The sequence below is a fragment of the Callospermophilus lateralis genome, chromosome 8 (assembly GCF_048772815.1).
Source record: "Callospermophilus lateralis isolate mCalLat2 chromosome 8, mCalLat2.hap1, whole genome shotgun sequence".
Lineage (NCBI taxonomy): Eukaryota > Metazoa > Chordata > Mammalia > Rodentia > Sciuridae > Callospermophilus > Callospermophilus lateralis.
In genome coordinates, this window is record NC_135312.1 from 67,296,464 (window position 1) to 67,319,296 (window position 22,833).

The window sequence follows — 22,833 nt, forward strand, 5'->3', positions numbered from 1 at the left end:
TTTATTCTCAAGGCATGAAATAAGCTACCTCAAGTCTCAGAGACACAATGTTTCTTACATTATTAAGAGAATAAATTTTTGGTGTTAGCAAAGTAGTGGTGCATTTCTTAAGGCATTTTACCTTATTATTTTATTTATGATGGCTTGACCATTATGCTTATGATTTCTATAATAAAGGAATTAGAGTTCATGGTTTATTGTAAATTTCTTACTAAAATGTAAAAAATGTAGAGAGATTATTGTATTTTCTTGACAATTTAGCTTCCCTGTTCTTGACATTGTAATCCTAACTTGCCTCTTTCTCATTTTTGTAGGTTAATGATACAGATGTTACAAACATGACTCACACTGATGCAGTGAACATGCTCCGAGCTGCACCCAAGACTGTCAGATTGGTTCTGGGACGAGTTCTAGAATTACCCAGAATGCCAGTGTTGCTTCATTTGCTGCCTGACATTACATTAACATGCAACAAAGAAGAGTTGGGTATGAAAATTCAAGTTTTCTGCAGTATGATTTTCTTGGCTAGCTTAAGAATAAGTACTCTTATGACTGAGAAAACAATTTCTATTCTTTGAAGGTTTTTCCTTGTCTGGAGGTCACAACAGTCTTCATCAAGTCATATATATTAGTGATATTAATCCAAAGTCAGTTGCAGCCATTGAGGGTAATCTCCAGCTAATGGATATCATCCATTACGTGAATGGAATCAGCACACAAGGAATGACCTTAGAAGAAGCTAACAGAACATTAGACATGTCACTTCCTTCAGTGGTGCTGAAAGCAACAAGGTACTCTAATAATTCATGACCTCTGTTTATCTGCATGCATGTATTTCAGGCTTTTGATGATACTTACATACTCGTACAAAAATTATACTGAATTAGTGATTCACTGACTAAACTGGCAGGACTAAATAAAGTTAGAATAGACCTCCCAATACGAGATTCTAAAAATATTAAATGGATAAGTGAATACATGTATCCAGTTAATAAGGTGATTGACACGTTTATCAGGATGTTTTCAGTTGCCAATAGTAGAAAATACAACTCAACTTTGTTTAAATAAGAAAGAGAATTTATTGGCTTACATGGTTTTAAAAGGCTAAAGATTAGGTGGTCATCAGATGAAATTTGATCAGGCTTCTGGTTCCATTTCTTTGCTATTTTCAGTAATTCCTTCCTCTTTATGTTAGTTTCCTTTATGATAATCAAATGACTACAGTGGTTTTATACCTCACACATGTATACCACACCATCTAGAACAATCTTCAAACTGAAATCTCACCAGTCATCAGTGGTAAAGCAGGTAATATTCCCCAGTTGTCTTAGGCCTAAATTAAGGTCAGTCTCTAAACTGAGGCAAAGGGATAAAAATAAATTGATTGGTTTTGGCCAGTCATGACAATTCCTAGAGCTAGGATGAGGTCTGGCTCTGGAACTACATCTGCTACTGATGAGATATAAAGCTACCACGTGCACTGTACCTCATTACAGTTTCACAATATTAAAAAGTGCTAATAACAATTCTTGTACCTTAGAATGGAAATAAATTGAAAAAAGTATGGATGAGTTGCCTATTGCTTCTGTAACAAATTACCATAAATTTAGTGCTTAAGATAATATAAAATTATTATCTTAACAATTCTGGAGGGCAGGAAATATAAAATTGCTCTCACTGGGAAAAAAACCACTGGGTCTTCAGAGCTGTATTCCTTCCATAGGTTCTAAGAGAAAACTCATCTTCTTGCCTTTTCTGCATCTAAAGACTTTTCCTTGGCTCCTAGCCCTGTTCTATCTCTATCTTCAAAGCCAGTCTTTGCTGCACTCTGTGCTTCTGCTGTCACATCTCTTTTTCTGACTCCCCCCCCCACCTTATTAAGACCCCAGAGATTACAGTAGAATCCTAATAATCCAAGATAATTTCTCCATCTCACAATCTCCATCTCTTTTGACTTGTAAAATGGTCACAGGTTGTAAGAATTACAGCTTTGTCACTAGAACATTAGATATCTTTTATTCTTGATACTATGATGTACATGAATCTAGACTTTCTATGTTATGGACTGTGTCAGTCAACTTTTCATCGCTGAGATAAAATACCTGAGAAAAACAATTTAAAGGAGGAAAGCTTCATTTTGGTTCACAATTTCAGAAGTTTCATTCCAAAGTCAGCTGGCCCCATTGCTTTGGGACTGAGGCCAGGTAGAATACCATGGAGGAAAAATATGGCAAAATAAAGCTACTCACCTCTTGGCAGTTGGGAAGCAGGGAAAGAGCAGGAAAAGGGGCTAGGGACAATATATATCCTTCCAAGGAGTGCCCCTAGTGACTTACTTTCTCCAACCAGTCCCCTCTCCTATAGTTTCCATGACGTCCCATTAAAGCCATCTGTTTATTAATCCATCGATGATTAATCCACTTATGAGGTGAGAACCCTCATGATCAAATCACTTCCCAAAATCCCCACTTCTGAATATCACTGCATTCAAGTCATGAGTCTTTAGGAAACATTTCAGATCCAAATCATAACACAGACTAAGCCAAGTTATGTAAAGGGAAAATTAACAATTGTGCCTATGAATCTTTTTTTTTCAAAATGTAGAAATGTATGAATTAAATCATTAATAAACTTGTTTATTCCTTCTGAATCTTCAAGTTAGATTATATACTATTTTTCCTTGAATGTAATTCCTGACCTGCATCCTTAATATGTTTCTAAAACCTTATTTGGCATACAGTCATTTTCATAGGACTAACTGAATGTTAATTATTGGGAGGGAAGTCTTCAAACAAACTAGAGAATGTTTTTGTGAAAATTAACATTGCTGCAAGCCTTAGGTATAGCTGAATGTTTTGCCCCAAAATCAGTACCGTCTCCTTTCTTTCCTCCTCTTCCTCCTCCTCCTCCTCCTCTTCTTTCTCCCCTTCTCTTCCTCCTCCTCCTCTTCTCTCTCTCTCTCACTCTCTAATAGTACTGGATGGAACCTAGATCTCATAAATGCAAGGCAAGCACTGTACCACTGAGCTACATCCCCCAGACCCCCTCATTTTTTGACACAGGAGGTCTCACTAAGTTATTAACTCTGGTCTCCAACTTTCGATCCTCCTGACTCAACCTGTAGCTGGTATTATAAATGTGTGCCACCACACCGCACTCAGCTAGTAGATCATTCTTTACCCAGCCCTGAAGTCACTTTCTTTTATCCTTCTACTCTAGAGTCATCACAATCTCTTTCTTTATTCTTCTTCCAGCTTTCTCTCCACTCTATTATGTATGTAGTGTGATGTGTATGTATCCAATTTAAAACCCACAGGTTTTAAATAGTAATAATGGAGGGATGTATATTTGTAGCAATTTTCAGTATGTCGAGAATTGTAAAGTGTCTGGGATTTTACCTTATTTGTAAGCTAATAAATTAGCCTGTTATTGTTTCATGGATTCTAACAGTAGACATAAAACTGAAATCAGTAATACTTCATTGCTAAGCACAACAGGTAGCATGAACTTGGTGTGGGTGTCATGGAAATGATGTATATGGGCCTAATAGGATTACTGCACAGGCAGTGGATTGTGGTTACAGGAGAAGAATAGCATAAGAAGAATCTGGAGAACCCACCATTTTATAGTAGCCAAAAAGAACCTGTCTGTTTGGAGTTTAGGTTTTTTGTGGGGAGGGGGTGTGGTTACTTCCCTCAAGGTTGCTCACTGCAGATAAGACTTTTGAGAAATGGCCTAGGTAGGAACCATCAGAGCCTTGCATCTGGGGGATACCCAGCAAGCACATACATGGATGCTAGGGGTCTGTAGTATAATGCCTCTTTAAACACTGTACATACCTTAGGCAACCTCCTGTTCCTCACATATCAGCAGCAATAAGATTGCATACTAATCCCCTGTTCCCAAGGTGCTGTCTGTTTTACTGCTTTTCATTTGGGGTGGTACTATTCTTATAATCCTTTGAATATAGATATTTCATCTAGATTTTCACTTTATTATAAAAGAAAAAACATATAACAAGGGATTTAGATATAAAAATATGATTTATGACTTCTAGGTTAAATACTTTTTATTTACTTTTATTATTATTTCTTTATCTACCAAGTAATAGTGAACTAAATTATTATTTGATGATGACTATTACCAGTGTTTTAAATGGAAAGGGAAGTGTGTTGTGTTGACCCAAGAGTGATGTATTGACCCAAAACGCAAAGGAACATTACATAATAAAGTTATTCTTAATCTTTTGGAGATTGGGAATATCTCCATCCAGAAAATACATAAAGACTCTCATAAAATTTTGTCTGCAGCTTCAGGAGGCACTTAGGCCCTCTGAGGTCCATCCAGAATAAAATTTCTAAAAGTAGTTAACAGAAGGTTCAAAGAATATTTAAACAAATTATCTTTAATCTTTAATCTTTGTCTTTTTTTTTTTTTTTTAATTCACACAGAGATGGTCATCCAGTTATCCCTAGTTCAGAGATGTCTGCAATTTCAATTCTAAAATCAACTCAAGCCAATGGTAAGTCCATATTAATTGTATGACACAAGTAGTTAGGCAAGTTGTTTTTTTCCTGAATGGCAAGTTTGAATAGTATAATTAAATTGGTTTTATTGCCCTTTCAGAATGTTTTGCAGGATCTAACAAAAAATATTATATTTAAATGAAATCATCTCTGAAATTTAATTTATAATAGAAAACTAGAGAACAGAGTAGACCATGAAATTCAGAGCCCATTTGACCTGAGTTTTTAAGTTTTTTGTGATCTTAGTAAATCTCTAAGATCCATACATAAGTTTCTTTCTATTTCCTATCAGTAAAATAAATATATTATTAGTATTTGCTTTGTAAGGTTATAATTAGTCTCAAATATATTAGTACACATAAACATGTACCATCTTGCTTGCCACAAGGTAATTTATTCAGACATTTACTGAATTTCTCTTCTGTGCATTATTCTGGGCATTGTAAATACAGCAATGTGCAAAGTATCTGCTTCACATTCTAGCATAAGAAGGAAAACAGTAGTAGTAATTGTTTTGGCAGCAGTTACCTTTGTGTGTGTGTGTGTGTGAGATAACGGAATATTAAACCCAGGGGTGCTTTTACCACTGAGCTATATTCCTTGCCCTTTTATTTTTATTTTGAGATAAAGTCTCACCAAGTTGCAGAGGCTACCTTGAACTTGGGATCTTCCTGACTTAGCCTCCCAAGTTACCTGTATTCTCAGCCTATCCCACCAGGCCCAGCAGCAACTATCTTTTAATTTAATGCTAATTCTGGACGAGGCATTCTGCTAAATGCTTTGTCTTCACCATAACCCCATGATTATAGTGTTACTATTATCATTTTATAGAAAGAGAAACTGAGGCACAGAGAAGTTTGATAATTTCCCAGGCTCTCAAAGTTAAGGAATAGAGCCTGGGGCTAGGGTTGTGGCTCAGCGGTACAGTACTTGCCTAGCACAGGTTCAATCCTCAGCACCACATCAATAAATAAGTAAAATAAAGGTTTTTTTAAAAAAATAAGATGTGGAACCTGAATTTAAACCCAGAAAGTTTAATTCTGTACTTATTTGCATAATTGGGCTACATAAATGTAGCTTTTATCACAAGTACTAACATAGTATGCATGTTTGGCACTGAGGAATATAGTCAAATTAAGTGCATTTATAAAAGTAACTTCAGTACTTGACGGATAATTAATCTTTTAGGCTATCAGACATTGTTTCTAAATCCCAATAGTGGCTAAATGAAACCTTACTATAATAGATGTTTTTTTTCTAAAAGCTAAAGCATAGGGGTCCTTTTTGCTGCTTTATATAGTTCTAGTCCATGATAAAACTATCACAAATGTTTTTCTAGTGAGCTCTGGATGGCTTCTGTATAACTGTTGAATGCTCCAGACCCCTGTGAAACTGCCTAGTGACCTATCTGTGAGATCTTCTGACTTGATTCCCATAGAACTAATTTACTTATGGGTTTTAAAACTGATCCTTTGTTAATAATAGGCACTTTCCATAGTAACCAGAAAGTAAAATGGTATATCTATTCAGCAAAACAGTTTTAACGATTTCTTGAAAATTTAAACATGCCTACCAGTCATTCCATTCCTAGTGGGTATTTATTTATTTATTTATTTTGGTACTGTGGATGGAACCCATGGGTGCTTAACCACTGAGCTACATCCCCACCTCTTTTTATTTTTTATTTTGAGGAAGGGTCTCACTAAGTTGCTTAGGGTCTTGCTAAATTGCTGAGACTGGCCTCAAACTTGTGCTCCTCATGCCTTAGCCTCATGAGTGGCTGGGACTACAGGCATGCATCAGCATGCCCAGCACATTCCTAGTTTTGTTTTTTGTGTTTTTAATTAAGCATATGTCCATACATTAAAAAATTGAACAGAAGTCTCATTAGCAGATGGATACAGGGATGCATGCCTGTAATTCTAGCTACTTGGGAGGTTGAGGCAGTACGATTGCAAGTTTAAGGCCAGCCTGGTCAATTTAGTGTGAGACCTATCTCAAAAATTAAAACTTCAAAAAGAGCTGGGGATGTGGCTCAGTGGTAGAGCATTTGTTGAGCATGCATGGGGCCCTGGGCTCAATGCCCAGTACTGGAAAAAAGAGAAAAAAAAGAAGAAGAAAAAGAACAAGTGAAAGGAGAGGAGAGAAATAAAAAAGAGAGGGAGGGAGGGAGAAGGAAATCTTTCCAGCAGCTTTTCTTGTAACAGCCAGAATTGCAAAAGACTCAAATGTCCAAAATAAACCAATTGTATATCCAAACAATGGAATACTACTCAAAAAGTATGGACAACTGGTACATGCAACAAATAATTAAAATAATGTCGAAATAAATATACTGACGGAAAGAAGCCATACTGTAAAAAAAAAAAAAAGGAATTTATATTGTATGATTCTATTTGTACACAATGGTAGACGTGCAAATTTGAGGGACAGAAAACAGGTCAATGATCACCTGAGGTGAAAGAGGGGAAGAAGCAGTTAAGAAACAGGAGGGAGAGATTATCAATAATATACTAGGATGTCTTATACTCTTCTAATATGATTTTTTGAACAAGTGGCTTATTATTGGTATGTTTTTATTTTTTCTGAAACTAATAGAATATGTTGCTTTCAAGTGAGAACAAAAGACATTTGTAGGCTTTTTATAATATCAGGCACAAAATTTTAGAGATTTATGCATAAAAATTCCATCTCAGGCTTCATCTTTCTATGTAGAATTATTTTTAGGTCATTTTCAAGTAGATATCCTTGGATTCATATACCTGTGTTTGTTGTTTTAATTTTCCCAAATTCAATCATATTAATCTGAATCTCTTAAAAATATAATTTAATGGATTAAACTATAAATATATGACTTTTAATCATAAGAAAAAAGAGAATCTGCTCATTTTTAGTCTATGTATTAAATTTTTATACTGATAGTCTAAAACCTAAAATTAATATTTGTTTTGGAAATATATTTAAAGTCTTTTTCAGTTGTAGCTATAATATCTTTTCCTGTATTAAAGTGATATTCTTTTTAAAATGAGACAAATGTTTGTTTTCTTCCCTTAAATACTACATTGAATATAATACAGTAACTGTGATGCCTCCTCCATTCAATAGGGGTATTTTCTGTTTAATGTCTCACACTTGAATCATTCAGCCCCAATTCAGCTTTTATGTGAATCATTTTAAGAAGTTGGCTTTTTTACTTGTTTTTAATCACTTTGTGATGTGATCTTTTTTAGTATACTAAGAAAATAATAACCTCAGAAATGTGGGTTTTCTTTCATTATTTTATATGTATCATATAATCTTTTTTCTCCCACTTATTTATTTAGTAGTGGAAGGACCTAGGGCCGTGCATTCTGGGCAAGTGCTCTACCACCGAGCAACAGCCTCAACCCCAGGATTTTGAATTTGAGTCATATTTTTACATATCTACTTTGTGCAGCAGAAATTCACATCTTCATGTATCTTTAATTATTGTGATGTCTCTTGTTTTGACTGGCTTATCCCCTGACTTCCTGAGTTGTTCCTTTCAGGCCATCACAGTGTGGAACCTTCTGGCCAACCTGCCCTCACTCCTAAGAATTCATTCTCCAAGGTAACGTCATACTTTTTAATCTAAATAACCAACTTGTGTTTTGAATCAAAATGTTTTCATATTTAAATATTTGTCTTTTTCAGATATAAGTATTGATAGTAAGGATATATTTTGGTAAAATAATAGGTTTTGCTAAGTAAAACACACAACAAAACTCTCACACAAGTAACACTATTTGGCACACATATGGCTCTTAAATAAGCTAATTACTTGAAAAGGTAACTTTAGTGTAGGGATTTTTTTTTTTTAATTAATGTGTACAATTCTTTTGTTTTTCTCATAGATCACAGTAAGAGAGAAAGAATGCAAATAAAAATAGAATTGCTCATTAACACCTGCAGGTGTTAATTAAATCTATACTCTGAGGAAAAACTGTAGTGGCCAAGTTTACTTGCTTGAAAGATTTAAGAAATAATTTATCACATAATAAAATGAGAGCTTGAATCATTTAAGATTAGAACATTTAGTTGGGTGCCTTCGATCCCAAAGGCTTAGGAGGCTGAGGCAGGAGGATAGCAAGTTCAAAGCCAGCCTCAGCAACTTAGTAAGGCCCTAAGCAACAGCAAGACCCTGTCTCTAAATAAAATATTTAAAAGGGCTGAAGATACGGCTCAGTGGTTAAGTGCACCTGGGTTTAATTCCTGGTACCAAAAAAAAAAAAAAAATTAGTCCACTTGTATCCTCAAGAACTGAGGAGGCTGAGGCAGGAAAATCACGAATTCAAGGTCAGTCTTGGCAACTTGGTGAAGATCCTGTTCAAAACCAATAAAAATAAAAAGGACCAGGGATGTAGCTCAGCGGTAAAGCATTCCTTGGTTCAAATCTTCAGTACCACCACCACCAAAAAAAAAAAAAGATTAGTGGAGAAATCTGGGAGTAATTTCACAAAACTATTTTAACACATAATAAATTTTATTTCATGGCCTTTCCTTAAGTCTACATGTGTGCCAGTTTGGCTAACATTTATTTTTATGATTTTTCTTCTGGCATGTAATGTACATTTCTAAAATAATCACAGCTGATCTTCATTTACACCAATCTTCATTTAGTTGGACTGTTTTATCCTACATTCATCCCATGCAATCTGTTCTGAACCTCACTGCTCAAATGTCTTTTCTTGTAATGTAAAATGTAGAATGTCTTCCCATGTAAAACGTTTTATTGTTCCTATAATAATCAGAAAGTCTTATCATTTCAACAGGATTCTGGATATGAGCTTGATTTAGTATAGGAGAAGAAAATTAGTTAAGTGACCACAAGCCCAAAATTCTGTGCCTTTCATCTGTTATCTCACACTTGTGACTTAGTTTTTCAAGTTCAGAAAAAATACTGCAGCATACATGGCTGACACAAAAATTAAAATTTCTTAGTATATGCATATGTATAGATTGAGTTATAACAACACTCACTATTCTCTGTTAATTCAGAAGGTCTTCAATTTCACATAGTCGAAGCAACTGCATTTTCATGTATTTCTATTATTATTCATGCTGTGTAGTGTTTATTTTCTTTTTAATCATCAGCAAGTTGTTGAAATAGAGAAGGGTAGAATTTCTGTTAAGTTAACATAAAACTATAAAATCAGACCCTTTTGTTGTTGTTGTTGGAGTTAAAAATCTTAAAGGAAGCCTCCCTGACAATGTTCTGTCCTTGAATGCAAATGTCTATAATATAGATTTCTGATGAAAAATGGATTTCATGATCCAGGGAAGCTTTATTTTTTTTTTCCCAGTGAAACTTTCTGACATCATTATATCAGCATTCTTTTTTTTTCTTTTATTAGTGCATTATAGTTGTGCATAATAGTTTGGTTCATTTTGACACAATCATACATGCGTGGAATTTAATTTTGTCATATTTACTCTGCATTTCCTCCCCTTTCCCATACTTCCTCCTTCCCTCTCCATCTCCTTCTTCTACTTCACTATCTTCCCTCTGTCTTTATGATATCCAACCTCTCTCAATTTTTCCCTTATTTTGCTCTAGCTTCTACTTGTGAGAGAAAGCATTTGATCCTTGACTATCTGAGTTTGTTTTATTTTACTTAGTACAATATTCTCCAGTTCCATCCATTTACCAGCAAATATCATAATTTCATTCTTCTTTATGGCTAAAACTCCATTGGGTTTTCTTAATCCATTCACCTATTGATGGGCATTGGGCTGGGTTCATAATTAGCTATTGAGAATTGTGCTGCTATAAATATTGGCCATATCACTATAGCATGCTGATTTTAGTTCTTTTGAATAAAAACTGAGGAGTAGGGTAGCTGGATCATATGGTGGTTCCATTCCTAATTTTTTTAAACATTTATTTGTTAGTTGTAAGTGGACGCAATACATTTATTTTTATGTGGTGCTGAGGATCGAACCCAGTGCCTCACACATGCTAGGCGAGTGCTCTTCCTCTGAGCCACAACCCCAGCCCCCATTCCTAATTTTTTGAAGACTCTCCATACTGATTTCCAGAGTGATTATACTAATTTGCAGTCTCACCAACAATGTATATCATCATTCTTTATGAAGAAATAATTGCGTTGCATCTACCACATGTCCTTTTTATCTTAGTATAAAGAGTAAGACCTTCAGAGCAAACCACAAGCTTAATTTGTACAAAATTATTTTAATTTATTCTAATCATTAAACTTTGCATTTTTGCTCAGATCTTTTTTTCATTTTTCCTGCATGTGTTGCTGGGTATGAAAACCAGGACCTAGCGCATGCTGGGCAAGCATTCCACCACTACCTCAGCCCCATTTTTCTTTCTACAAGTTACACTGTATGAAGTGTTTCACAGTTTACCATTGCATTAGGAAGTTACATTATTATCTAGTAGTGAAGCCATTATTGTTGTTTTTTTTTCTTAAATTCACATGAGATATAGACTAAATTTGAAAATGTTTAAGCCCACAAGATGATCAGATCACTAAATTGGAGTGTATATCCATGTAACAGCCTCATAAATAATTAAAAAGTTGATTTTTTTTTCCCCTTTCCCTCAACTTTTAAGCTTTTGTATTTCTAAAATATTCTTTGGAGGACAGGTTCCATAAAATATGCCTTAAGCAAGAGACTTCTGCAATTCAAGAAATTTAATATTGTATGTAATATATTTCTTTTTAGTAACTCAACTATATATTAGTATTGTAAGAATTCCTGGAATAAAAAATATTAATTTAATGTTATTTAATCTAGTGTTTCCAGATATATTTGATGATGGAAAACTTCATCCCCTTTGCACATTTAATTACACTTGTATTTTCTAGAAACACAGATCTAAATGGGAATACATAAAATGAATTTTGTAGTAAGGAAGAAGAGAGGGGCATTGTGCACACCTCCCTTATCCTGGAAATTGGTAACATAATAATCTGATGATGTGTTTTGGTTTTATACTTTAGGTTAATGGGGAAGAAATAACTCAAGCCTTGCACCCTAAAGGAAATTATTCTCCTTCTCAGATGAAGGAATCAACGAACTTGACCAGGTCCAAAGGTAGTCATCCAATTACTCTAAATCCCCTAAAATTTTAAGTAACAAAAGAAATATTAGGTATCCTCTCATTTGCCTTCCATGTTACTGTAGCTCTAAAAGGAAAGATGATTGTTCAAAGAAATAAAAGAACATAAAACCAATAGTTAATGGCATTAACATACAAATGCCTTCCATCTCGTTTAATCTCTGAGACTAGAAATACTTTTAAATGATTGAAAAGACAGCTGTCTTGTTTTATAGTGTTTCTTGCATTTTATGAAGTACCACTTCACAAACTACCTAATAGTTTAGGAAATTTATCTTTGAGAATGTTTTGTGTGACCTATTATATTCATAACCTTTATAACATAACTTGTGTTTCTTTCCCAAATTAATAACTTGAGATTAATTTAAGAATATAAACTTAAAATTATTAATGTCTCATGGAAAGGTATATCACCAACATTGGTTTTGATTAATTCTTTGAGCCACCAGACTAATTCTAGGACTAGAAATGACTGAGTCCCATTAGTAACCATAGCTGCTTTTCAAAGTAGATGCTTAAAGTTCAAAAAAACCTAGTATGTTGTTGCTTTCTTGTGTCAGTATTTTTAAAGTAAAACCCCATGAAAATTTCTGTTTTTCAAGAATCTAACATACAAGATGATGACATTTATGATGATCCTCAAGAGGCTGAAGTTATCCAATCTCTGCTGGATGTTGTCGATGAGGAAGCCCAGAATCTTTTAAACCAAAATTATGTTACAAGAGATGCCTCTGTTTCAGGTAAATGAACCAGATGAATAAATTGATACTCTAAGGAGTACAAGGAAATCTCTAGGGAACATCTTTTTAGTAAATGTGAAAAATATTAGCATAATCCTCATTGTTGAGTAATATTTTAAAAATAAATGATTTTATCTCTTATTTTTGTCTTTTCCATATTTGTGGGAAGATTACCTTATTAATGAGATCAAAAACTGTATCACTAACATTATGACTTTTATTTTTAGAAGTGATGGTCTAAACATTTTCCCCCAATTATAATAAGCCATTGTGAAGGCATGCAATTTGTGTGTGTGCGTGTGTGTTGAGGATTAAACTCAGTGGATTGTGCTTGCTAAGCACATGCTTTACCATGTAGATAATTTTAACCAGAAGTCTTATACTGACTGACATGTACCATGTCATTTGTTTCTAACATTTACAGTTAGAACACTGAAACAATTTGTGGATATTGGTTTATTTACTGCCTTCTTTTGAGGACTGATGAAAACTTTTCTACTTCCTCAATAATTCTGTTAGTTTCTCTTGGCCTGTATGTTTCTCTCCCAGATACATTAAAGACAAATGGGAAGTTATCAGAAGAGAGAGCAGAAGATACAGACTGTGATGGCTCACCTTTACCTGAGGATTTTATTGAGGTAAGGATAATAATACCTAGATAAACAGCCTAGAATACTAAACTTCTTTAGAATCGTGTGTCTTAACCAGGAAGGTGAAATAATCTGAGATTGTTGCTTGTTTTATTGACAAATTATATTTAGGGGGGAAAAGGAGATTAATTTTATATGTTACATCAAAGTGTCATTCAGATCAATCATTACTCATTCAGAAAGAATCGTCATTTAGTTCCTTCAAAAAGAAAAGAAAAAAGAAACAACTGATTTTCAAAAGTGTAATGGCTAACTTTCAAATTCTTATTTAAAATCTTCGGATCTTTTGGGACAATGGGCTAAGAGAAAATATAAAATAGTGGGCATATTATATTTAGGGTTCCTCAAACTCAGCATCATCCTATTTATACAAATCTGACCTTGCTTAGTATTCTAAAACAACTCTTCTATCATTCTTAGTCTCCCTACTCCATATCTTCAAATTGTCAAAGCTCTGCTGACTTGAATTCTTAAAATAGTTGACCATCCATGCATGTACTTACAATCTTATATGCACATAATTATATCTAAACATTTATAAATATTTAATATGTGTATATACAAGGAAGCTTATATCTATTGAATATTTATTAATCTACAAGAATGATTATATACATATTGAATATATCAAAATATAATACTTTTTGTCGTTTTACTTTATATATTCTTTCCTACTACAGAATATTAGGAATTATAGCATTGATAGGTTCTTTTAAAAAAAAGTTTTCTGAACATTTAAGTCATGATGACTTAAATTAGATTTTTACTATTACTAGGAGTGCCACTTAAAACGTTATGTTCTAAAGTCTCTTAACTAAGGGAATACATAGAAATTTTGCCATTTCAAAAATGTCATATCAAATGCCTTTTCATGAAAAAAGAAAAAAACTTGTTAACTTATATAGATTCTCATTTATAACTAAGATTTAATAATAAAAGTTTATGGCAGAAAACTCCAAGTTATCATTTTTGTTGTTTTGATTTTGAAAGTATATCTTCATTACAAAAACATTTCACACAGAATTATTTAAAAATGTAAAATTTTTTTATTCATTCCTCATATTCATGAGGCAATTTTTGTTAAAACTTTTAACTTCTGTTATGCGTGTTGGAAAAAGCACAGATAATGTGTGCATATTTGATTTTTAATATAAATTTATCACATTATTCAAAACTTGCTTTTCACTTAACAGTTAATTGCTATCCTCTTTCCATATGAATACATATAAGTTTTCTTCATACTTTCTATTGCTTTCTTATTCTTTTGTATGAACATATCATAGCTGATTAAATTGGTGATCTACTGGTAAATTTTAAATTTCTTAGAAACAATGCATTAAAGGTTCCTCATCTTTGTAATGTGAACTTTCTGGTCTCACAAAGCAGAATTAATTTTACAAAATTTAAGTGGCTTGCATGCTATGACCACATTTTCATGAATTGCACAATTTCCTATTGTCCTACACCACCCTACCCATGCATTCCCATGATTTCTGTTATTTGTCTGGTCTTTGCAGACATTTGACTTTGCAGTCTGTCTTAATCTGTTCAGGTTGCCATAACAAAATACTGTTATTTGGGGTGTCTCAAAATTACAGAAATTTATTTTCCCAAAGTTCTGAAGGCTTGAAGTTCAGAGTGCCTAATTTCCAATTAGGCCTCTGTTGTCACCCCAGATTGCTTTTTTTTTTTTTTTTTTGCTGTGTCCTCAAGGTCATTGTCTATATCTTATTTATGAATGAAAGAATGAATCCTAATTATATACATTATTGTAAGTTATTGTTTCAGACTATTTTTTTTAGCTAATATTGATCTTGTCTGAGACCCTGATTTTGCTGGGATAACAGAATGGGAAGAGAGATCATGGTTTCTGTCCTATATTTGCTGATAAAATCTAGTAATCAACTTGGAAAACATACACGTTTAAATAAGTAAATGCAGTTTTTTAGAAGCTGTAGTAAAGTACATGTGCAGTTAAATGTTGATATGGAATTCTAAAGAAGTTATAAAGAATGAAGGAAGCCAGGTGTAGAGGTGCACATCTATAATCCCAGCAGCTCAGAAGGGTAAGACAGGAGAATCCCAAGTTTGAGGCCACCCTGGGCAATTTAGCAAAGGTTCTAAGCAACTTAGTGAAACTCTGTCTTAAAATGAAAAATAAAAAGGGCTGGAATGGCTCAGTGATAAAGTACCTCTGAGTTTAATCCCCAGAACAAAAACAAAACAAATAACAGAAATGTCTAGTCTACACAGGAGTAGGTAGATAGGGTTATTAAAGCTTCCTAGGAATTAGCATTTTAAAGGTATTTGACAGTGAAATACGACAGACATGAGCAGTCTATACTATGGAGCCACTTTAGCAAAGGCATAAAGGACTGGATCAGTCTGGAATGTTCAGGGCACTAAGGCATTGCAAATAAATACCTTAGTTTATCACACAGTGTCTTGAAAGGGAAAGCTGAAGAGATAAGCAGGCATTATTGGTTCCTGACGTGTCTTGTATGCCATGCCAAAGACTGTGGTCTTTTTGCCTCTCTGGACATGTAGTTTTCCTAAAAGAAATTGAAACATTTTCCCATTAGGTCAAAAGACCTAGGATGATGATTCTCCATGTTCTCCAAAGGTATAGCATCATTGTACTAAAATGCATCAGTATGCTTCCTGTTGTATTTCTAATTTAGATTATTTTGTAAATACTTTTATATTTTTAATCAAATGTAACACAAAACTTTTAGTGACTCTTATCACCTAAAAAGATAATCATGCCTGACCGTGGATTCTAGGCAATAATGGCTTTACCATGCAACCAGTGCAGGCACACAGAGCCCAGTGGAACCCTGCAATTCTAATTTAATATTATGCTATGCCTTTGCCATCCTGAAGTTCATAATAATTTTTTAATGAGAAATCCTGTGTCTTCATTTGATACTGGGGTCTACAAATAAGGTAGCTGGTCCTAAATCCAGAAGGTAGCACCTCTACTCTCCACCTGCTGGATTTAGACTCACTGAGCATTAGAATTATTAACTAATATTTATGTAGGTTGGCCACAATAAAAATCATATATCTTTTTCTTAAGGCCATACTGAGCTGCCTCCTCCTTCTCCTCCAATCTTCTTAACCCAAACCTCCCCATATTCAGGTGAACTTCATAACAACAGTGAGAAATGGTTAATACCAGTATCACTGTAGTTTACATCCAGTTAGGCAAAACTGACCATTTTCAGGTTAATAATAGCAGTTGGCTCTTATAAAAGGCTTTATACTTTTTAAAATTATTACGCATATAGTAGATTCTTAGACAAAGACTATAATGAGGAATAAAAAATCTCAATGACTTTACTTGGGGAAAAAACTTCAACCTAGACTAAACCAAGCAGGTTCTCAAAACAAATGAAGACTAAACTTCCTTTTAGTTGTCAATGAATAAAAATAGTCTACTTTTTTTTTCTTTAGCTGTAGAAATTCTACACCTAAGCTGGGCATGGTGGTGCATGCATATAATCTCAGCTACTCAGAAAGCTGAGGCAAGAAGATTACAAGTTTGAGGCCTGCCTCAGCAACTTAGTTAGATCCTGTCTCCAAAAACAACCCATAAAAACAACTAGGGATATAGCTCAGTAGTAGATCATCCCTAGGTTCAATCTCTAGCACCACCACCCCAAGAAAAGGAAACAAAAACAATTCTACATTTCCCTCAAATAAATCCAAATTGTTATCAAGATAAATTAATTATGTGTGTTCTTTAACTCTACAAAGTTTATAACTGAATAGTCATATTAAAGTTGACGTTTTTATTAAATATATAAGGTACTCTATGTCTCAGGCCCACAATGGTGAACAGAGAAAATTCCTGTTCTCATGGAGATTATAGTCTAGTGGAGAGGAAAAGAGGAAAACCTACATTTGAAATTACAAATTATATAAGATCTTTTACTTTTTTTGGGCGGGGGGTCTGGTTTTTTAAAAGGTGCTACAAAAGAGAATAACCCAGGAAACCTGCTTTAGAATGAGAACATGCTCAGGAGGAAAAAACATTGATGAGTCTTTCAAAAGTGCCTCCCATAGGAAGAGGTCTGTGGCAGGAAGAGATGAGCAGTTTTGAAGAAGTAAAAGAAAGACCCATGTGCTGGGTGTGGTGGCACACACCTGTAATCCCAGCGGCTGGGGAGGCTGAGGCAGGAGGATCGTGAGTTCAAAGCCAGCCTCAGCAACAGTGAGGCGTTAAGAAACTCAGTGAAACCCTGTCTCTAAATAAAATACTAAATAGGCTGGGGATGTGGCTCAGTGGTCAAGTGCCCCTGCATTTGATCCCCAGTACTGGAAAAAAAAAGAAGAAAGAAAGAGAGACTCATGGGTTTGAGCCTAGCAAGTGAAAGAAGAATTGTACAGAGGAGCTAGATAATTCAGAGTCATGAGATAAAAAGAATTTCCCATTTGTTAAGATAGTTTGTCCTGCCAGGCATAGTGGTGTTTGGCTTGTAATCTCAGCAACTCAGGAGGCTGATGAGGTAGGAGGGTCACAAATTCAAGGTCAGCCTGGGCAACTTAATGAGACCTGGTCTTAGAATTTAAAAGGACTGGGAAGGTAGCTTAGTGATAGAGCACTCCTGGGTTCAATCTCTAGTGTGCCCCCCCCAAAAAAAAAAGTTCAAATGTATGATTTACTCACCATTTGAGAATACTACTTGACATCTCCTAACTATAGTAAACTACCTAGGCAGTATTGGAATCTCAGAAATAACATGCTCAAAGTTCAAGATCATTGATGTTTGATAAAAAGCAAGATGATATAGCACATTTAAAACTAAAACTTGAGGCATTTTCAGATATTTATTTCAAATAGGTTCTCTTGTGTTGCCCAGACTGGCCTAGAGCTCCTGGATTCAACTGCTCCCTTGGCCTTAGCCTCCCAAGTAGCCAGGACTATAGGCACCACTGCACCCAGCTCATTTTCAGATTAAAAAATTGAAGCCATATAAAAGCATATGCCAAATGTGCATATCTAAATGATCATTCAGATCTTCACCTTGCTTTTTCCTTACCTCTTTACTTTTAATATCCCTCACATAAGAAATGAAAAGTCAAGGAGATGAATGAATGGGGCCAACAAAAATTGTTGGGCCACTGCAAAGTTCTCAGCCACTGTTTGGTCTGTATTAATTGAATGCCATATGTGTCTTTGAATTGTGAGAGTGAACAGTAACATTAAATATAAGAAATAATTCACAGAAAAAATTAAACATTATGAGATTGTTCAATTTTTGTTTAATTAAACATTATGAGATTGTTTAGTAACCTAATTTGGTTTTCTATTTTTCTTTATTGTAGTCTTCTAAAATGAATGGCTGTGAAGAAAAAATAAACATTGAAAGGTAAGAAAAGTTTTCAGTGTAATACTTCCATTCTTTTTTTCTTTCTCTTTCTTTTCCCCCCGCCCAGGAAATACTCTGAAGATTTCCATTTCTTTTCCAATAAAATGAACATTGTTGAGTAAATTATGAAACTATGGTTGAATATTAAGAATGTTTAAAATTTTTCATTTTAAGGAAGTTCTATGAGCATGTGAAAATGTGTTCACTATATAGTTGCTTCAATAAAGCAATATCCTCTTAACCTTTGGTGAGGGCAGTGAAGGACACATTATTAAAACAGAGATTTCTACAAAAATTTAAAAAATGAAAGAGTGGTTTAAAATAAAGTGTATTTCAACCAATGGTGGCACGAGCCTGTAATCCTAGCTACTCCAGAGGCTGAAACAGATGAATCTCAAATTTGAGGCTAGCATGGGCAACTTAGAGAGACCTCTATCTAAAAATGAAAAAGAAGTGGGTGGCAGATGTAGCAGAGAGGTAAAGCACTTGAGTAGAACACATGGGGCCCTCGGTTCAGTCCCCAGCACATCAAAAATAAATAAAAGGGAAACATGCTAACAGTAATGATAGTTATTTTCTTTTCCTGCTAGGATTATGGGTAATTTGCTTTCCTCTATTTTTCTGCATTTTCAAACATTTTAATTTTTATTAATTAAATGAAACCAAAGAAGGTAAGAAACTTTTTGAAACCCCACCAAAGTTTTCTTTCTGAAAACAGTTTCTAATCTAGGTAAGATTTTTTAACACTATTTATCTGAAAAGACCTGCAGGTTATATACAATTTTGCTTCATATTAGATGATAATCAGGAAGTCAGAGGGTGCTATTTGTTCTTTCTTCAAAAGGAAAATTAACAGTGAAGTTTTTACTAAGACAGTAAAGTACATATTATTAATGAAGTAGTGCATACAATTTTATGCCAAATAGTTACCAAATATCCAAAAGGAGGGTGTCAATAAACAGGCACCTACTGTGTTTTGTTGGACAGGGAGAGGGGGAAGAGGAACAGTAAATTAGTGTAATCTCTTGAAAAAGTAATTGGAAATTATATTAAAATATAAATTTTTTGCATATTGCTATTTCTTGTATGGACTTATTTTGTTTTAACTTCTCTAAATCATGAAGGATCTTGTAATTAGAATCACTAATATTATGTCTTTCTTAGTATAAACAAAATAATAATGTATCCATGGATTGGGATAATAGTCAAAGAAATGTGATAGATATCCTTCAAACCAAGTGATTTTATTTCTAAGAATTGGTCCCGGTGCCATATTTGTGCAAAGACATTTCTGCAGGAAGATTATTCTTTTATAATATTACATAGAATATGTAATTGCACTTTTGTTTATAGTAGCAAAATGCCTAAGAGAAACAGTAAATTAGGATGTACTCATTCAATGAAATACTGAGCAGTTATTCAAAAGAATGAGAAAGAACCTAGATGCCCTTCAATAGATGAATGCATTAAAAAAATGTGACATATATACACAATGGTATATTACTCAGCAATAAAAGAGAATAAAATCATGACATTTACAGGTAAATGGATGGAGTTAGAGAAGATAATGCTAAGTGAAGTTAGCCAATCCCAAATAACCAACTGCCAATGGTCTTCTTTGATATAAGGAGGCTGAATCATAGTGGGATAGGGTGTGGGAGCATGGGAGGAATAGATAAACTCTAGATAGGGCAGAGGGGTTGGAGGGGAAGGGATGGGGCATGGGGTTAGAAATGATGGTAGAACATGATGATCATTATTATCCAAAGTACATGTATGGAGACACGAATTGGTGTGAACCTGCTTTGTATACAACCAGAGATATGAAAAATTATGTTCTATATGTGTAATAAGAATCATAATGCATTCTGCTGTCATATATAATTTAAAAAAAAAAAAAGAATGAGAAAGAAAGGAAAGCCTTATGGAAGAATCCCAAAATACATCTTTACAGACAAAGTGTATATCTAGAGGACAAAATCAACCTCATGAATACAGAACTTACTAATGAAGTACTAATTTCAGCCTGCAATGAATCAGAGCAGAGAAAAACATCTACCATAAAAGCAACATAACTGTTACCCTGTTGTTGACATTTTGGAGCATTAGACCATGTCCTGCTTTAGTCGTGTGTACTGTTGTCATCAAGATATAAGTACTCTGTTTTGTTCCTTTATCAGAAAGTGAGAAATATATTCAGACTTTTACATAATCCTTTTTCATCTCATCTTAGCCCTAAACCCTGTTCTTCTACCTAGACTCTACTTTCTAGCCATCTAACTTTCCAGGGATACCACCTGCCGTGCATCCCTGAAATAATAAGAACTTGTATTGAGTTTCATTACATTGAGTGCCCAGATACAGGAATGTCCTCCTGGTCTCCGGTTGTAACAAAAGACTAGTTCCATCAATAGGGAGTTCTTTAAATAAATTAAGGAGCTTCCAGATGATGCAGTAGTGGGCAGGTGCTGAATAAAAAGGAGAGAAAGCTGTACCCAGATCCAGTTGTGATTACTCATCCATGCAGAATGGTGGACATTGAATCACCACTTTCCTCATCGTCAAGGAGACTCCTTGAGGTTCAAAGACTTGGGATGTATTTGAAAACAAATTTCAAACTATGTTCAATGAATTCTGCACCTTTGTTTAATTTCTTTCTGCTAATAAATTTTAAGAATTATGGATTTGGCTTTTCTAATCAGACAACCTATTTTAAAATACTATAATAATTGTAGTAAAAATAAGTGGTTGGGCCATAATGTTTAAATTTGTTTTGTGAACAAAAATAAAATATTACAAATGTGTTTTGTTGGCATAGCTTAACTCAGAAGTCACAAGAAAGGAAGACTGATGAAGATGAGATAACATGGGGAAGTGATGAATTGCCCATAGACACAACAAACCATGAAGATCCTGATAAAGGCAAGAGTTTTATTTAGCAGTTTTTTCATTCAAAACAATGGATAGGAAAGCAAGTGTTTAAAATGAAAATTTTCAGAATATATGGATGTTATTCCATCATATATGTATGTTCTTTGGTTTCACACATACATTTAAATCACATAGACAAACATCAACATATAACCAAATTATTCCCACAGGTGTAGTCAAAAAGCCTCATTGCAGGCTGGGATTGTGGCTCAGCGGTAGAGCACTCGCCTAACACGGGCGGGGCCTGGGTTCGATCCTCAGCACCACATAAAAATAAAGTCATTGTGTCCATCTACACCTAAAAAATAAATATTAAAAAAAAAAGCCTCATTGCCCCAAAGTAAAGCATACAAATAAATCTGTTATGACTTTAGTTTGCCATTATGGAATGAGAAGTTAAGAAATACACTTTATTTATGGGAAAACAGGTAGAATGGCTGAAAGGTGGGGAATTTTGTCCTTGACTCTGAGCCTTATCTTTTAAGAACTAGGAAGTATTTGATCTATTTTATCATTTCCTTTGCATTTTTATAACTGAGCCAGTGGGAAAACAGAGTCCTAACCATGTTTCATTTCCCTTATTTTGTCTTTTTTAAAAATGCTATATAATGAAAAAACATGGTTTTATCATTTGAAATCTTAATTTTTTAAATGAAATCAGTGGCATTGTTAATTCAATTAATTAATTCTTGACTTATGCTGACTGTTGTGCACATGGTGCTTTGTCACCTCCAGTAGCCTGCACTTACCTGCCCAGCCCTTGGCTCCTGTTGCATTCACACACAGTTCTGAAAAAGTTTATTATTGTTTCATGTGAGTGAATTTTGTATTTCCACTAGCCATGCCCCAGCCAGATGTTGCACTTCCTGAGGTACCTTGTTCAACTTTGCAGCCCTCATGGTGCCTAGCAATATTGTTGCCTATATAGTAGCTATATCATCAATATGCTTTAATCAAGTGATGGAGTTAATTAAAGCTACATTTGTGCAGGCTATAACAAGAAGTCTCTCCTTTTTTTGTGTAGGTGAATAATTGCCCTCTATTATAAGTAATTTCCATGGAGCAGGTACAAATTAGTCCCATAGCTGTTCTAACATACTTGGTTGACTCAGCTCTTTCATGAAACCAAGGGAATTAATTCTTCATCAGCTTAAAGAAAATATCAGGTGACAGGATATTACCTATGAATGCCCAAGAGTGGCTGGTGAAGAGAAAATCACTTCATAGAGCAATCTCCCATTGTATGAATTTCTGAAGTATCTTTTTTCATTTTTTTCCCATGTGCTTAAAAACAAATTTAGATTTTCCATATAAAATATAAATTTTCCTCATAAAATTTTAATTTTCCTCATAAAAACAGTGTAATTAAAATCAAATAAAAGGGCTGGGAAAGTTAAGAGAAACAAAAAGAATATAAACTATAAGTATAAACAATGGAGAGTTCAGGAGCCTTAAGAACTTCTGAGCAATTGTGGGTATCACAGAGCCAAACTGTGGCAAAGA

The 22,833-nt window shown here is 34.3% G+C and overlaps 1 protein-coding gene across 7 annotated transcripts in view; it reads left to right on the forward strand.

The window, feature by feature from the left end:
- Positions 1-22,833, forward strand: part of Ptpn13 (protein tyrosine phosphatase non-receptor type 13) — a 201,942-nt gene that overhangs the window by 168,182 nt on the left and 10,927 nt on the right. For all 7 annotated transcript variants that reach the window (XM_076864474.2, XM_076864476.2, XM_076864480.2 and 4 more), the window contains 9 exons: positions 315-486; positions 581-791; positions 4,452-4,522; positions 8,054-8,115; positions 11,516-11,609; positions 12,237-12,374; positions 12,924-13,012; positions 18,356-18,399; positions 21,218-21,321. In XM_076864474.2, the coding sequence (XP_076720589.2) occupies positions 315-486; positions 581-791; positions 4,452-4,522; positions 8,054-8,115; positions 11,516-11,609; positions 12,237-12,374; positions 12,924-13,012; positions 18,356-18,399; positions 21,218-21,321 (985 nt within the window). The remainder of the gene's footprint in view (positions 1-314; positions 487-580; positions 792-4,451; positions 4,523-8,053; positions 8,116-11,515; positions 11,610-12,236; positions 12,375-12,923; positions 13,013-18,355; positions 18,400-21,217; positions 21,322-22,833) is intronic.